This window comes from Buteo buteo, chromosome 12 (assembly GCF_964188355.1).
Source record: "Buteo buteo chromosome 12, bButBut1.hap1.1, whole genome shotgun sequence".
Taxonomy (NCBI): domain Eukaryota; kingdom Metazoa; phylum Chordata; class Aves; order Accipitriformes; family Accipitridae; genus Buteo; species Buteo buteo.
The window spans coordinates 13,724,783-13,742,889 of NC_134182.1; the positions used below are offsets into that span (position 1 = coordinate 13,724,783).

The following is an 18,107-nucleotide window of genomic DNA, read 5'->3' on the forward strand; positions in this document are numbered from 1 at the left end:
AAACAGGGCTGGATAAAGAAGGTATGCAAATAACTCAGTTTGTTCCTGGTATTCAGAGAAGTGGGTGCTGAAAGAGGGAAATGCCTGGATTCCCGTGGGAACCGAGGGGGTCAGCCCCTCTGGGAACAGGACCTCCAGGTGAAACGGTGGCCTTACGGGAAGCAGAAAGAAGCAAAGCTCTCAGCTGCTTCTCTGGAGGCAAGCTTTGGTCTGTGCTACCTCTCACAGCCTCAACAAATACTACACTCAAAGCTCTCTGTAGTGCTGAGGAATTGTCTCAGTTTTCTTCTATGGGTTTCTTATTGTGTATTTTTGCATAGAACAATTTTATTTCATTCACAGACACATAGGAGCTTTCAAAAATTGAGTTACAGCGCTGTGGTGAACTGGGTCTAAAGATTTTGGTAAGACTGCCAGCTGGAGGAGGGCTGTCCGACCAGCCTGTCTTTCAGAAAGATTTAAACCAGGAGTTTGCTCTTGTGACTCCCTGTGGAAAATGGTTCCAAACACGCTTCAATGCCCTGCACTGTTTTTATAAACTTTCTGCCTTTCTGCTGTTAGCCCTCTATTTAGGGCCAATTTGCACCTAGTTTATGGTGCTGATCTTTATGTTATCCTAATAATGTCTTCACAACCACGCCCCTGCCAGGCATTTGTTTTTCAGCCCCTTCTGATGCCTAGCAAAATTAAATTCTTTAGGGTATGTGTTCTTAAAGAAGTTCTTTGGTTATTCTGGTGGCAACAAGATGCAAACCAGAGCTAGAGTTCTTGAGGAGATTTTGTTTGCTTCGGTCTTGCGTTTATGTAGGTTCCATGAATCTAGCCACCATGCGGGTCACACCGACAAACTGCTGCAGAGAGAGGCAAAGCAGTGCTGATGGTCCTCTTAACTGGTTGGGGAATTACCGTCCCTCAACATGCTCATTCAGTGGGCTCCTTTCTCTCTTGCATCATGTTTTTAGTCCTCCATCTTGCTACTAGGCAAGGTAGCTTGAAACCAGCTTATTTTCACGGCAGTTCTGACCGCTTTTGCCCTCCCTGTAGCACGACTGCGACGTTACCTGCTACCCACTCAGCCGTGACGCCTGCCCAGCGCACAGGCTTGCACAAAGCCTCCCAAACAAAGTACCTCTTCCCCTGTTGGTCTCCGGGGAAAGGGATTTTTGCAAGCTCTCCCTAGCAGGTTAGACAGAAAGCAATCCTGGCTCCTGGCCGAGAAGAGGCTGCCAGGCACTTTCTTTGTGTCAGCATTGCTTATCACTCCAAGGGAAGAAACCCCAAGCATGTGCTGCGCTCCTTTCTCCAAGCTGCGATTAGCGGAGAGACAAAGCGGCTCTGACCAGGCCGGCATTGCAAGTCTCCTTGACCCAGGAGGACGGCACGAGCCTGGCCCATCTCCTCAAACCAGCTGCTGCACGAACTCTGCCCAACCTTCCCTCTGAATAGTTCTTAGTTGCTGGCTTCAGAAGGGGAATTCGGGAGCCCAGCCACTTGCTGCTGGCAGCTCAGGGCATGTCATGGCAGGCTCCTTAACTCTCTTTGAAAGTTTGCTTCAGTGTGAGGGATGAGATGCTCCATCACTGAGTCATCTAGACACCAGACAGCACAAAACTCCTCACTTACTTACTTGTTGAAACCAGACACTCTCAGTAAAACTGTTTCATCACTTCCATACTTGATATGTTTGTGACCTCTTGAACAAAGAGCTTAAGGCTCACCTGCAGACAGGAAGCAATTTTTCTGGTGCCTTGTCAGCTGAGGCAAAAGGTAACTAAAGGAATATGATGAAGCTACAAATACTGTGGACTAGACTTTTAGTCTTTCCGTGTTTAGCATTTACTCTGTAAGTAGTTCCAATAAAATAATCTAGACAACTCTGTAGTCTAGACCTGTCAAAGTACCCCCAACATCTTGATTTCCAAAACATTAGTTTGAGTATGCGTCAACATAAAATTTGTTCCATCTAAGAAAACAGATCCTAAGAAATGCTAATAAATTAGTTTAAGAAATAGCTGAGAAATTTTAAATACAGATTATATATAACTATCCTGTAAAACATTTATATATATACATACACACATATTCCTACCATGCTTTGACATACTTTTGTAAAAAATTGAGTATATAATTCTCAGTAGGTTTGAGCTATCACTTTCCACTAGATTTGACTGGAAAAATGGATTCTCAAATGAGTAACTGTACTTTTGGGATAACAGCTAATATTCTCTCACTCACACACCATTTTACTTTTTTTCCTACCTACAAGGGCTTGCAGAATGCTGGGGTTATAGCACAGGTGAGTAACACAAAACCTGTCTGTTCTGGTGTTGCCAGGAGGAAGTGTTCTGGGACACACAGATGACAGCCTGCTAGTGCTTATACTAATTGTGACTTCCTTTTCCATATGTATTTTTAATTTAAAAAAATTATAAATAGCATTGTTAAAATAACTAATTGGATGATAGAAATGCTTAGGTGTTTCCCTTTCTTCCAGACCTGAAAAAAGTTACAATTTCTATACTGATAGAGCCTATGAATATGCTGGCAAACCTTTTCTAGTGCATAACTTGTGTTCACATACTACATTATTATTAACATAATATACTTCTGTTTCAAAATAGCTTTGAATTTCTCCTAGTATGTTTCTACATTAGGAAACTAACATTTTAAAAAAGGTGCATGGAAACATGTACAACTCTGTGTATGTATATATGAAGCTACATATTTAGAACTATAAATTACATCTAAGTATTCACCTAACCAAACTTTTTCAGACTTGCTGTTCTCAAATTGAATTTTATTGTTTCATGTCATGCTTGAGACCAAGATTCAGTTACCTGTTTTGTATTACTAAGGTAATGATAAATCTTTAAGGGAAAGTAGTCATCTGAAACACCTTCAGCAGCCTCCTCAGAAGTCATGTTCCTGAAGAGTATTACCTAGTAATTTTGGTTTGACAAAAGTTAAGTATTTAAAGGAAACATTAGAACTGGGATGTCAGTAACTGACCTCTGAAAAATGTCACTAAGGAAGCATATTCAGGCTGAAATGGAAGTCTAACTTCCCTTGTTTTGATTCATGCTCCGTTTATTCAGGCAATACTGCACACTACAGACTGACAGCTAATACAGGAACACGCTTACATGCCAGCTTGAAGTGTATTGAGAAGCACGTATCTCTGATACCTGCTACAGCCTAGTGGTAGTCTCTCCATTTCTAGATTTGCCAGTGTCCAGCAACATAGTAAGTAAACATAAATGTTTATAGCCTTTGGCTAGCAGAACAAAGGCATTTCTGTAGTTCTTACAGGCTGAACAATTTGCAGTCCCAGGACTAGAGGACACTAAGGGGATTGATTTGTCACTACCAGGATACGTGGGGAATAAAGATTAACAACAAAATCAGGTTCTGTCCCAAGATGGATATCTTCGGATACTCCAGAGCCTTATCTGATCACACACCTTTAACAACGGATATTATAAATTATCTACTTTAAAGCAAGACCAAGGGTGTTTTATTTAAATCATTTTATGATGCTGTCAATGCAAAGAATCATTAGTATAGGGACAACTGAAACAATTCAAAACAAATATCTGAAATGCAAAATCCAATTCAGTCAAAAAGTATATATTAACAGAAGTAAACAAAACTGAAAGTTGTGAAGAATATATAAAAATTCCCTTTTTTTCCCCTCCCCTTTTAAATTAAATATGTTGAAAACAACTTAGATAAAAAGTTTCTCTGCTCAAAACCAGTCAAGTACTCAAGTGGAGTTTCAAGTACTTCTCATAGCAATGATGCAGTTTTTGATGGTTTGGCTAGTATCCATTTTCTGTTAGAGGCACATATTATGATGGTAGGGCAGCATAAATATTTTGCAGTTTTAAAATACAACCCTAAGCTGATTCTTAGGCAAGATAAACAATGATTTCTTGCAAAAATGTCACAAGTTAAGGAGTGGGTTTAGAAACCTAGAACTACTATGTATACTTTATGTGCAGATAGTGGTCACTTCACCACTAACAGGCCATTGTAAAAACACTGTATTCCATAATGCTGCGACTTTTTAATTTAGCAGGTGTGAAGAAATGGGACTCAAGTTACTGTGCACTTTATGCAAGATAACATGCAATTTTGGAACTGGAATATAGCGCTTTATCTTCCAATTTTACTGACTCCCTCTGTCAACACAGCACTTACACAGTAGCAGGGTGCTATAAATTAAGATCACAGCACCACAGAGCCTACTGTCCAGTAGACAGATGAAACAACCAGTAGGACATAGCTGAACATCTCTCCCCTGATGTTTCAGACCGCAGCAGAGCAGTTTACCTTGCTTCTGTAATGTTAATCAGCACTCACTGTATGCCCCCAGAAGCACACTCAACGCATTCATTTTATCCATATCAGGTTAAAACTGTTTACAGAAGGAGCATCCTCTTGCATAATGTTTTCAAACTGTGAAGGTTTAGTATTTATATAGCCTCTATAGGTTTGTAAATTCCAAACAATCATTAATATATTAGAAGAGCATCAAATGTTCATTAGGAGACTTCTTTCCTTTAGACTTCTCACCTAAAACCCTGAATAAAGACAACTTACAGATTTCACCCACATCAACAGAACCTGGCTCATAATTATATTGTAGCCTACAATTCATTGCAGTGTTATGCTCTTCAATTACAAACTCCTTCTTTAAATTAACCTTTTGTTCTCATTACCTCACAGAAGTCCTCTCCTGTACTGCCCGTAAGATAGTGTACTGTTGTCTGCAACTTGAGAACCACAAAAACATGAAAAGTTTGGTATTTAATCTTTGCATTCCAGTACAGCTTGTACCACTTGCAGCTAATTCAGATTCTGCCTGGGTGAGTGAAAGCAGCACAACAGCTGTTAAGAGGCTCACTGTTGCTTGTGTATTGTTGCCCCTTGCCCCACCTTAATTAGAAAAACTCAGCAAGGAGGTACTGCAGCAGCTGGCAAATTCCACAGTGATACATAAAGATTATAGCAGCAACTTGAGTAAGAACAGTAAACTGTATTTGACCGGTATTCTCCCCATTAAAGAAATCCAGTCATACATTGCCAATCACAATTTAAATACCGAATGGAATCATTTAATGGCATATTGGGGGCGAAGTCCCTGAGCCTATGAATCAACGCATTTGCAGCGGGATTTCTCGCTCGGCGCCGAGCTGCCTCTGCAGTCAGTCCCAGCAACTGATTCTTTCCTGCTCGGGGATCAGGCTCCAGTTGGGCGAAGGCTTGTCAGTCGCCAGCCAGTCAAAGTCATCCACCAGGTTCCAGTTGTTCGTGTTTCTGTCCAGCCCAGAAGACTCGAAATCTCTCTCGATGCCAGGGTAGCTCCAGGTGTAGGGGGCGAAGGAGACCGCAGCGCAGTCCTCGATCACGGCTCGGCTGGTCACCTGCACGTAGAAGCGGCTGTCGCGGGTCCGATGGGTGCGGAGCTGCTGGCAGGCCAGCACCAGGAGACAATCGCTGCAGCCGTCCACCAGCGCGGAGGTGGAAACGGGCCCGCAGAGCACGGTGCAGCCCCGGCAGTCCCGCACCCGCAGCGTGTTGGCGTTGCCGCGGAGCCGCACCCGGCAGCCGCGCAGCCCGGCGAGCACCACGTCGCGCTGCAGCAGCTCAGCGGGGCCGAGCTCCAGCTCCTCGCCCTCGGCGCCGCTGAACCCGCAGAGCGGCGGCCCGCCCGGCTCCCCCTCGGCGGGGCCGTGGCCAGGGGCCGGCGCGGCGGTCGCGGGCCGGGCGGGCTCGGGCTCGGCGGGGCGCGGCTCGCTGCCCGCAGCCGCTTCTCGCTTGAGGGCCCGGAAGGCGAACTTCTTCTTGGGCTGCAGCTGCTGGCGCCGGGCCGCCAGGTCCCCCTGCAGCCGCGCCACGGCCTCCTGCCCCTGCCGCACCTCGTAGGGTGCCAGGAACCGCACGCTCTCGGTCAGCAGCTTCTGCAGCCCCTGCAGGCGGGCGGCCGCCTCCTCCAGCGGCCCCGCCGCCAGGAGCGCCTCCACGGCCTCTCGCTCCCGGGCGAAGGCGGCGACGAAGAACTCGCTCCGCTCCTCCTTCACCGCCTGCGCCTCCTTCTTCTGCCGCTGCCGCTCCACGCCCTGCTGCCGCTCCGCTTCCCGCCGCTGCAGCCGCTCCGGCAGCACCGCGGCGGCGGCGGCCGTCGTCCCAGGCTGCAGGGGAGCCACGAAGGCGGCGGGCGCCCGCAGCTCCTCGGCGGCGGCCGCCGCCTCTCCCGCCGCCTCCATCTTGCCTCCTCGCCTCCCCTCCGGTCACTAAGCGGCCCGTCGATTGGCTGCCGGCAGCCCCGGCTGCGTCGCCGCCGCCGATTGGCGGGCTGGGGGAGGGGGGGCTCCCGGCGGGCGGGGAGGGGGAGGGGAGGAGGGCCGGAGGGAGGGGTCTCCTGCGGTTTTAAAGGGGCCGGCGCCTCTCTGCGGGATGGGGTGAGTCCTGGCGGCAGGTGCCGCGCTCCGCGGGGCGCGTTATCCCGCTTCCCCAATTAGCAGCCGGGCTATAAATAACCCCCTGCCCTCCCCCGCCCTCCCCCCTGCGCGCGCGCAAGTGCCCGCTTCTTCCCGCCCTTCCCCCTCCCAGGCCGCGCCTGCGACGGGGAGCGCGGCGGCCGTTGGGCCGGCGGCCCTCGGCGCGGGGGCGGTCCCGGCTGCCGGCGCACCGCCCGCCCGCGGCCCTTCCTGCGGGCGACGGAGCCCGAGCGGCGCCGGGGGCCTCTTCCGCCTCCCGCCGCGGGGCTCGGGGGAGGGCGGCTCCGTGGCGGGGCCCGTGGAGGGCGGCTGGGGGCCGCGGCCGCCCCCGCCCGCCGTTAAAAATGAAGTCAGGCCGCGCTGGCTGCTCGGGTCCTGCCTGAGCCGGTGGTGTATTTCTGGTAGGCGCCAGGCTACCCCGCGGCCGAGCCTGGTGGCTGGCGGTGGCCTTCCCTGTGCCCGGTGGGCGCGGAGCCGCGCGCCGGGGTGGGCTGGCCGCTTCACAGGGGCGATGTCTTCGGGAGGCTCTGTGAATGGAGCGGTTTAATTAACCTCGCCTACCGTTTCCTCTTCTGCAGTGAAGTAGTTATGAAAAAGGCTGTTAACTACTCGCAGGTGGCTGCAGAGGTGCTGCCAAATGGGCTGTTTTTCTGCTTAGCTGCTTATTTGATTTCTCGAGTGTTTTGTTGGGGAAGAGGGCTCGGTTCCGGAGGGAAAACGTGAGAGCGGTGCAGTGCCTGTGGGTTACTGTGCCCCAGAGGGAGGTCTCTATGAGAAATCCACAGAGGCCCATGTGGAAACATGGCAAGGAAGACTTTACGTTTTTTAAGTTTTATGATCAGGAGATGTGTTTTCAGTACATCTGCAGCAGGAACCAGAAATTAAGTACACCTGGCTACAAAGTAGAAAAATCCTCCTGATGTGTTCTTTTGAGAACTGCTCTTGTGTTTCATGGAAAGTTAATTTTTGCAAAGAAAGTTAACACAAAGCACTCTTAGAAACATATGAAAATAAATTTAACTCCTGTCCAGTTCCACAAATATCACTTCCCTTAGCATTTCAAAGTTACTTATAATAAATTAACATAAGACCTAAAACTATCCATTGAAACAAAGAGGTGGTAAACCCAAAGTAGATACTCTGAATTCACTGTCCTCTGTTTCGTGATAGCATGAGTTTTTTGTCTCATGTTCCTGTTTGGAAGTATAGATTGTTATGCTACCTAAGGTTAGCATTCAAAAGTAGCTTTAGCTTGAAAGTAGCCATTGTCTCCTGTTTCCTGAGAAATATGGCTTAACTTCCGTGTTAGATGTGATACAACATCGTTAGAGGGCAGGGAGTACCTGAAACTTGAAGGTAATAGTGTCAGCCTAGTTGGGATGACAGAAGAAAGGCAGTGAAATGCCTTTAATCCTTGTAATGCATAAAGGACTTGCACTAAAATAGAGAATATTCTTTCCTTATCGTTGTTACAATATAAAACCAGGGGATTTCAAGGGATTGTTGTATAACAGTAGTACCTTGGAGCAGGTTGGATGGGGGACAGCAGGATGAGTAGTATCATGGTTAATGCATTACAGCTCTTAACTGTCACAACACTGCAATGTTAATGTGTCCAGAATTTTGTTTTTAAAAAAAAAAAGATTTTGAGTCTTAAAAAATTAAAACCACTTAACCTTGTAGAAAGGGAGAACGTTCAATCATGAAGAAGGAAGGATGTCTTGAAATATTGTCACTTGTTTTGGTTTTTTTTCTACTAATGCGTTTAAGTGATGCATTTAGTAAGTCTTAGGCATTTTTGCTAATAAATAGTCAAATCCACTCCTGCAGTAATTGCAGTAATGTTACATCAGGCAGGAATATGGTGCAATTAATTCACTGTAAGAAAAAAAAACCCAGCCTTATTTCTATCTTGTTTCATAAGAAAGATGTGTAAGTTTCATTTTACATAGCAGGCTTTTCTGCCTTATGCTCCCATGAGTGTAGGTAGTACACTTGGTAAGTGCTGGAAGTGGTTATCCCATACATGAGAATATGGACAGAAAAAGGCTTTTGCTATTTTTCAGTATGTTGGAGTATGGCCTTGGTATTGTTACACAGATGTGACCCGGTAGGATGAACTGCAGTGGGTAAAACAACTTTATATATGAAAACATTACAAGAAAACACTAGTGTACACAGCTCAAAATAAATAAGTATTTCATGCTGCAGTATAATGTTTACTTTTTATTACATTTGAGCACTTAGAAAGCTAGGTATTCTGAATTGTTTTTTCTAGAGGTGATTGGAGGTTTAAATTAATGAGGACCAAATACACTTGCGAATAGGAGCTTCTGGGAGAGACTGGAATCTTTTCACCTTGCTAATGCACACAAATGATTTGTGGGTTAGAAGCAAAATAACCGCAGATACAAGAAGGTGAAGTGTACGACCATAATGAAAAAATTAAAAAGGGAGCAGTAAAATTCTTCCAACTATCTCAACCTGATGTTCCAAAATTACTTTCCACGCTTCCAATTTGAGGTTTTGGTATATATGATATTGGTATATATCTATTTTCTTGTGGTAATACAAAGACTGACAATTTTCTTCCTGACTTGGCTGGCAGCAACTTTTATGTTTTAAGGCAGCTTAGTGTGCTCCATTGTAAGCCATAGAGAACAGAAGATCTACAACTTCCTAAATGGTAACCACCTGAATAAAACGAAAGCCTTCTAGCTCAGACTTAGACTCATTTTGGTAAGGTGCAACAGCAGTTTAGCTGTTTGAGGATGCTAGATAAAAGGTACATAGTTCTGTATGTGTTATAGTTTTTTTCCTACTTCCTTCCCCCTCCCTCCCCCCCCCGGATGTGCTTTAGTTCCTCTCTCGTTTGAAAGTAGATGGTAATCATTTCAGTAAGACCTTTTGCTGTTGCTTGGACTGTACATTGTCATTTGTTTTATGTGAAGTTGCAGGTTGCACTTGCTCACTTGGATCTAGCGCCGTGAAACTCCAAAACATAAGCTCCATTACGCATGCTGCCAGGTTTAAATCTGTATCCCATGGTTATCACTCTTGGATGCTATCTACCTGAAATATTTTGTACTGATTTAAACTAGCTCAACAGCATTAACTCATAGCCTTTTGAAGTGAGATGTATTGCATAGTTCAGGTGAAGGTTCGAGATCCTGTCTCATTCCATCATTATTTTAAGAAGAGTGGGGAGTAGAAGCAAGATCCACAGAGGCAACTGGGTGTCTGGCCTCATAATAATGGATTTTTAAACCTGATGTCCCTGAGCTTGTGAAAGTCAAGAACCTCATAGTTGTGGCATGATCTCAAGATGTAGATTTGCACTCTGAAGCAAAGGAAGGAAGTAAATACAGTTATTCCTTATCACGGGTATGTATTCCCAGCACTGACATTTTTTTATTCCAAAGGGTGTAATGCACATACATTGCACCATCACGCACACAAAATGCTATTTTGTCTTTTAGCTGTGTTTTCAAGAAAAGCATCGGCCCCTGCATCTTGCATGGAGCTCTTATCTGATACGTGTGATCTCTGCCTGTTAGATTGAGTTTCTCCAGAAGAGATGAGCAGATGAACATAATTACTTCTGGCTACAAAGTAGGTACTTCAGTGGCTTGTGCAACCATCGTATTCTACTGCTTGTTTTAGTAAGGGCTCTTTGAACTCCTCTGGCACTGTGATCAGGCATTAAAGATGTAAGCTATATTATGATTCATTTAAGATACTGTAGACTGTACGCTTTTCGCAGTGGAATGGGGCTTCAGTAAAAGTGACTGTCAAGTCACTGTATCTCTTGTGTTCTCTTGGAAAAAAATAAATTCCTTTAACATTGTTTGGCATACTGATTGTTTTTAAAAAAGCTTTTGTTTGGACTAAAATGTTGTGCTTTATATATTTGGCCATATGGAAAGGCAAGACAATGTAAAATATGTGTGGTTTTAAATCACTAATTAGAGAGAGCTAAAACTATAAAACTTACTTGGTGCATCTTAATTGCTGTGAGTAATGCAAAAACTTTGAAATGTAATCCTTGGGAATGCTTAAGATACTAATTATATTCCAACCAGTCAAGGTGCACTTGTTTTGAAACGAGTCTGAGCTGGTCCCTTCTGAGAACCTGGTATTCCCAATGCCAAAGGTAGAGAAACAAATTCATTTCTATGAAAATGAGTTACCCTCCAAAACTAGGGACAGACTTCAAAGCATAACATTTTATGACAAGAGGCACTTCAAGATTAACAAAGCAAGGCCCAAATATGCTAAACACAAAAGCTCAGAGCAGAAGAGCACTTAGGTTTGGTCCAGGCCTAGCTGCTAACTGGTATTTAGAATCCTAACTCGCTAATTGACATTAGTTAAATTCTGGAGACCAAGTATGTAAGCTACAGATGCTGTCTTATGGACTCTCCCTTTGAGGCAATTATTCTATTAGTTCTGAAGTTCCTAAGAGATTTTTTTCAGTGCCTTACTTTAGACTTCAGATGCCTTTTTTTTTTTTTTTAAATTTTAAGGCATTTCAGAAAACTATGTTTGGTTATCGGACTAGCCAGTTCAATGGACCGCCTAGGTTCAATAGTACATCAAAGTTTTCCATTCTGGAATTGTGAATCTTAAATGCAAACATATTCCATTTATTTTTCCAAACAATTTAAATAGAATTAACTTGAAGTCATTGTATCCAAATTTACTTATTTTCTGTTAGCTGTCTCCTAGTATATTCATTAGTTAACTAAACTTGTATCATGTTGAAGGAGGACTGCCTCCTCCTATTATTAGCATTTGTTCTTCAGTCTAAATCTGAGACAATAAATTCCATTCATATTGGTACACTTTCTAGTGATAATATTAAGACTTACCTTACAGCAATCTTTATTCATATCTAAATCTTATCCAGTTGGTTTCTAGTAGGGTCCCAGAAGTACCCAAGTAAAGCCATTCTTTAAGTTGTGACTTTAGGTGGTACTTTATTCATAATGTCCCTTCTGTTCCTCCATTATGTCTTGTCCTTATACAAGTATAGCTTAGCATGTTTGTGTTTCTTTCCTGAACATGAATGCTTTTGGTATAACTTACTATTCCACTGTGTTTCCGTTACCCCTGTAACACCTCCTGTCATGTTTTAGGCCTCTGTTTTCTGCTTAGGTTCCTTCTATTAATATTTATTTGATTTTTTTTCTTTTTTTTTAAATTATCCACAGCACCTCAGTTGTATTAGGAATGGTCCTTTTGTTAGCTTTATTGCCTGGCTGCTGTTTTTAATTACTACTACTAATTTTTTTTTTAACCTTGTGTCCATCTACTCATTATCATATTCCTACGTGTTTCTGCATCCTTACTTGCCTAACTTTTTTTCCCATTCATCTATGCTAACCAAATTAACTACGAATATTGTAGAAGCTTCTCCCAATTTCTGTCATCATTTTTAGCTTAAATTTCTTCTATAAATTTTGGCGGTGTTAGTTGTTGAAGATACTGTAGTACTCCAGATACCATAGTAAAGTTCTGTCTCCAGAGGTGGTTTTTTCCAATACATTTCAGTGGCTGGATATCTTAAGATTATTCTAAATTGGAAGCGAGAGCTATTAATCTTTCAAAGTTAATTCTCCTTTTTAAGGTACTTTAAGCTGAAGAATATGAGACTCTATTTAAATAACCTGGAGCATGATATAGTTATTCTTGATCTGTTCCAGTAAAAATTTTGCAATGTCATTTGTTTCAATGGGAGGCCCAGTCACCACATATTCTCTGGTTTTACTTGATTGTCTTCTGTATGTTAGATCCACATCTCAGAGAAGCACAGTTCTCCAAAATCTGTTCTTTGGATTCAACACAGACCAGCCCTGTTGGCCTTCACACAATCTCCAGCCATAGAAACCTGTCTGTCTTCTGGTACTGGTGTGAATCTCTTGTTCTGAGGTTCACTCTTTGTTACCTCCTCTTACTACCTATGTCCCAACCAGTCACCCCTTAAGATACATCTTGGTTAGATAGTCCTGTGTTTGGTATGATGATTGATACTGGAGTCATACAGCTTTATGAGTTACATCATGTAATTATGACCTTGGTTTTGTAAGTACTGTTTTGTGTAAGTAAGGGATGGTATCAAGCTGAAATTTGTCACGTTTAGGAAATTTTTACTGATGGGTCATCAAAGTATCTGTGGCAACTATTCAAAATTTGGCAGTTGATACGGATATTGAGCTGAATTTTTCAGGTGGTATGTTGCATTTATATTCCAAGTTAAAGTCCTTTTCTCTCTTCTTGCCACTGTATTTGAGTGCCCTACTTTTCAAGTGTTGTGACCTCTACCTTTGCATTGCTTGTACCTTTTAATGATGACCTACATGTTTCTGTGCCTTCAAACTTACAGTTGTTTATTCTTATCTAAATTAGTAATTAACAAAGCAGTATGTAGCTGGGTAAATGGCGTGTCTGGTGATGAGCTGACACAAGAAACTTGTTATGGGATGGAGAGAGAAAGAAGTATGGGAGGTAGAAGTCCATCAGTAGAGCTGAAGCACTCAGTCTGAGGAGGCAAGGCTGCAGTGGAGTAAATGGCATTCTTTTACATCCGATATACCTGAGAAATAATGCAGTGAGTTAAGGTTACAAAGCAACAATTCATGCAAGAATCTGAGGATGACTGTGGAATTAATTCCTTCAATGCAAATAGCTTAGTCCTTACATTCTTTCTTATGAATCTGCTGCTGTGTGATCTTCTTTTGGGGTACTAATTTACATTTGCACAAGAATTGGTATGCTTGTGATGTAGACCTGGAAAAATGAGCTGAATAATAAAATGACTTGATCTAGGAGAAACCTGGAGACAGAATGAATAGGGAGGGTGTTTTGCACCCCCTTATTTTCTCCCTCTCAATATCTAAGCCTAGTTTTCACTTCTGCACAATCTGATTTCAGGGCTATGTGTATCAGTTCACTCCAAGTGTCATTTGGTGTCTTTGCACACCTGTGAGGATGGTAGTTGTTAAATAGCATGGTCACAGTTTGACAGCTGATGACACTGGTCTTGCCTTTTTTCTCATGCTTATTTCCCCTTACTCCTTCTGAAGCTGCTACAGGAAAATAAATGAGAAAATGAATTAATACGATTGAGGAAGCTAAGGAGAGACAGCAACTGCATGTGCACTGGACGTAATTTGGAGAATAGGATTCTGGTTGAGGACTACAGCCCTGGGCAAGTGACCTTGGGGCAGAAGAATTTTGACATGTTAGGGTCTTTTGTGTTAATGCAGTAAGGCAGTGAGAAGAGGGGCAACCTCCTGGGGCAATGACACTCAGTTCAGAAACACCTTGTGATCCTCTTAAAAAAGCATGAGTACCTCACAGCAAAAAGCAGTATTTCTTTACAAATGTGGTCTGGAAAATTCTGTAGCACACCAGAAAGGGCTAACACTACAGCTGAAGACTGTATTCAAACTTTTTAGTATTGAAGGTAACATTAAGCGTGTACTTCAATCTGACCTATAAAGTTACATCCAACCCTTGATTTTTTTGATAACCATTTCTACCTGAGCCAATTTTGATTCTGAACAGATAAAGCAAATATAGAAATATATGGAAATTTACTTCTGCAGAGGGTACAGTGTGTTCTGGTTTGCTTTTGTCCACTCAGTGGCAATGTAAAAGGTTTTCATTCTTAAACTCACTGACTTGTGTAGATCTGGAGAAATCTAGTTGCTACAGGGTGCTTCATTGTATAGATGTTCATTCTCCTTCCCTTTTTGTACTCCTCCTGCTTAGCACGGTTATTGCCAATGCTGCTTTGAAACATCCTTCAGGGAGAGCAAGTGTAAATTATGGTACAATCATGGACGATTTAGGTAGGCTTCCTTATGTTTCTTATGATAAGGAAATTATTAAAAAGCATTTGTCCTCCTTCCTCCTCTTCCTTCTTTGTATTGCCTACTTCCTATTTGTGGTTTCTGTAGGACTGGGAGAATAATAATATACTGATCAGATGTTCTGCCTTGTAACCTCTGAAGCAAAGTTCCTTCCTGTTAACCAAATCAGAAAAACGCTTGTGGTCCCTCCAGCTCTTAAGTTCTTACTTGAGCAGTGTTCTCTAAAGCCAGTGATGGTGAGTAGGCAGCCCCTTGAAGCATGTGCTGAAGTTAGGGACTTTGAAGCTTGGCCTTTTTGATTTTCTAATGCTGGTGTCAGGAGTATAGGCTTTAAGACCAGTTAGGATGCTGAGCTCTTTGATATGTGGTGTTTACGTCCATATTGTTGGCTATTCGGGTCCATAGTGAATTTATGAAAAGTGAAGTTAATATATTGGCTGATGGACTAGGCAGCGCCATGCTTGCGTTCAGTTTGTCTGGACTGCATAAAGCATCTGTTGGACTCATGCTAAGGCCTGTTTGCTAGGGCCCAACCTCTCCATTTAGGGAGTGATTTGAAACTTCACCTAAATTTTCTACTGTGGGCATGCACATAAACAAGAATTGCAGGTGAGTCTTGGCTTTGGCAAAGGTTTGGAATCAGGCTTAACCTTTGTTTCCCATATTATCACATGAATTGGTTGATTACTTAAAAAATAATAACCCAATTCTAATTGAAAACAATGCTGAGGTGCTGACTTTTTATTCAACATTAAAAAAAATTGGCCAAATTTTTTGAGAAGGTCTACTTAGTACACTGCCCATAACTGTTTTCATGTAATTGTATCTAAAAACTAAAACCTTGAAGTGTTTTTTGAGCTGTAAAGCTAATAAAGAAGAATGGGCTACTAAATAAAGTCTTCAAATTTTTGTCTCTAAGGAGTTCTAACAAAGTTTCTTTTTCTTAGGAAAAAACAGAAAAGTTTGCTGTGTGCAAGTCCGTGGGAATTACGATTACGAGCAGAAAAAGGGTCTTAAAGAGATTTCTTGTTTTAAAAGCATTACCATACATATCTCTACATGCTAAGACGCTAACTCAGTTTTCAATCAAAATGTTTTTGTTTTAAATGAACTAGGCTTCTCTGAATCATCTGAATAAAGGATTTTAAATTATGGTTTTGATTAATAAAGTGAGTATTTTAAGTTGAATTAGGTTTTTGTAACCAACAAGCCTTGAACAAAATTATTAATACTTTTAGCTGAAATAAATTGTAGAATTGTATCAATGCACTCCCAGAGCTATAAGATTTGACTCCAAATTAGCATTTTTAGGTTACCCGAAACTTTTTTAAAGCAGCTTGAAATTCATGTCATTTGTTTCCACCAAGGGTGGTGGTAAGAAAAAGAACGTTTTCTAAAAATATTCAAAATATTGGAACTTGTGAGAGGATCAAATCTTACTTGTTTCAAGGTGACCTTGCATTTATTTTTCTGGGGGACCCCTGCGCCCACCCCAAGCGTGTAGTGGCTTACAACCTTAATACGAGGGAGAGCAACCAAGTTGTTAAAACCGATGTTCTTTTTAGTGGGAAGAACCTGGTTATTTTTTTCCTTTTCTGTAACCCCAAGCACACCCCAACTTTTAACGGAAAGTAAACAGCTGAGGAACGTCTAGATTGCCAGGTCTACGGCTTTCTCAAAAAAAAAAAAAAAAAAAAAGGCAGCTAAACTTTTTAAAGGGACTGACTGTAAAAAACGCGAAGCGAGGACCGCGTTGGAGCTGGGGACTCATCATGTCAGGGCGGCGGTGCGTGTGCCCGGGCGCCGGTCTGCGGCATTGTCTCCCGGCGGAGCGGCACGGCCGGGCCCCGCCGGCGCGGCGCGGTGCGGCGCGGTACGGTGCGGTGCGGTACGGCACGGTGCGGTGCGGTACGGCGCGGTACGGCACGGCGCGGTGCGGTGCAGCGCGGTGCCGTGCTCTCCTCTCTCGCTCGCTTTCTCTTTCCCCCTCTCTCGCTCTCTCCCTCGCTCGCGCGCTCTCTCTCTCCCCCCTCCCTCCCTCGCTCTCTCGCTCTCCCTCTCTCTCTCTTACACTGCCAGCCCCTGATGTGATGGCGAAGAAACCCCGTTGACAAGGCACTGCTTTTTCATGACGGTGAGTTTCCCTTTGAGTGTATTATAATTTTGTGATAAAAATTTCAAGGAAAAAAAAAACACACAACCTCCTTCCTCCCTTCCTTCGGGGAGGGAAAAGAGAGGGGGGAAATCTATCTCCAGACAGACAGAAAAGAAAGAGGAGCAAATTAACAACCAGGAGTTGCCAAAACCAGGATATTAGGTTTCAGCCCAGAGAGCTATTGGCTCTGGGGCTATGTATATAAATATATATCTAGAGAGAGAGCGAGCGAGAGGGGAGACGAGGAGGAAGAAGAGGGATATTTTGTGGGTGGCTGTTGTTTGGGCAGATGTGGATTCACATGGAAATGAACTATATATATATATTTTTTATTTTTTTTCCGCGAGGCTGGTGGCGGTGGCTGCTGAGGGCACTTAAAAAAAAAGTTGTTTCTTAAAATAAAGGCGGGGGGGTAGAAGGGAGAGATAAGGTTTCAGGTCCAGGCTGATAGCTGCAGAGAGGGGAGAGGTTTGGGGTGGGTTTTTTTTTCTTGCTGATGCCATGCAAATTCAGGAGAGGAGGGAAGAAAAATCTCTTTTAATGACTCATTGATTGAGCCGGTTTAAAATTAGTTGTTGTTGTTGTCTTTTTTTTTTTTTTTTCCGCCCCCTTGATGGCCATCAAGAGAGGGATGGAAAGAGGAGAGGAGGGAGAGTGTGTGTGTGTGTATGTGTGAGTGTGAGAGAGAGAGTGAGAGGGAGAGAGGGGGATAGAGAGAGTGTGTGAGGGAGAAAGAAAAATAATCTTTTCAAATCTCCTCCCTCTTTTTTTTCCCCCCTCGTTTCTTTGCTTTTCTCTAAAGCTCTGTGGTCTGTGAAACACTCTTTCTTCCTCCTCGTTGGGAAAATGGAGACACTTCATCTCTCTCCTGGCTGTGGAGCTGGGAAGGATTTTTCTTTTCTTTTTTCCATTTTCACTCCTGGCTTGATTTTTTCCTTTACCCCGTCCACTCGCCACCACCCTAATCTTGTCATTTCTTTGAGCTTGTGTCTCAGATTTGTGCCTTCTGGGGATTTATTTTTCACTGGTTTCCTCGTTTTTGGTGTCGCCACTAGATTTGATTTGATTTGTTTGGTTCTTTATTTGCAATTTCCTCTGAATTGCTCCGTGCCTCCTGCTTTTAACCAAGGAATGGAAACGGTGCTGCTTTTTGTGGGTGCGCGAAATGCTCAGGCGGTAGGTTTGGGCTAATGCGCTTTTTTCTCCTTTTCGGGACCAAGTTTTCCGCTGTATATATTTTTTTTTTCCGTTTGGGGACAGAATATTTAACTGTAACGCCTCTTTTTAAAACCTAACAATAAACCGTCTCTTTCTGGAGTAACCCGTTTGGCTTTGCTGTAGAGTGGATGTGAATCTGATCCTTTGTGCTGCTGGGATTATTTTCCGTAAAAGAAACAATGTTTTTCTAAGTAGTTTTTACTTGTGGTTTAAAACAGTTGTTGTTTGTGGAGGGGATTTTCTGAACTCCTCACAGTTCACATTTATTGGTTTATGGGGCGCTTCAATACTTGTTATAATTTGGTTTTGCTATTAATTGCAAAATTCACTTACAGATTCTGGTAGAAAGCAGAT

At 43.2% G+C, this 18,107-nt stretch overlaps 2 protein-coding genes across 6 annotated transcripts in view; one reads left to right on the forward strand and one right to left on the reverse strand.

Moving 5' to 3' along the window:
- Positions 1–2,764: 2,764 nt before the first annotated feature.
- Positions 2,765–6,316, reverse strand: TBCC (tubulin folding cofactor C). The gene has a single exon (XM_075042784.1). The coding sequence runs from the start codon at positions 6,267–6,269 to the stop codon at positions 5,208–5,210; it is 1,062 nt and encodes a 353-aa protein (XP_074898885.1). The 5' UTR covers positions 6,270–6,316; the 3' UTR covers positions 2,765–5,207.
- A 130-nt stretch (positions 6,317–6,446) lies between these two features.
- Positions 6,447–18,107, forward strand: part of BICRAL (BICRA like chromatin remodeling complex associated protein) — a 47,087-nt gene continuing 35,426 nt past the window's right edge. Inside the window, exons 1-2 of one of the 5 annotated variants that reach the window (XM_075042779.1) lie at positions 9,388–9,887; positions 9,983–10,115. The gene's annotated coding sequence lies outside the window, so the exon portion shown is untranslated. Of the gene's footprint in view, positions 6,465–9,387; positions 10,116–16,300; positions 16,515–16,763; positions 17,712–18,107 lie in introns of those variants that run through there. The other 4 variants (XM_075042783.1, XM_075042778.1, XM_075042777.1 and 1 more) reach the window with 4 other exon arrangements.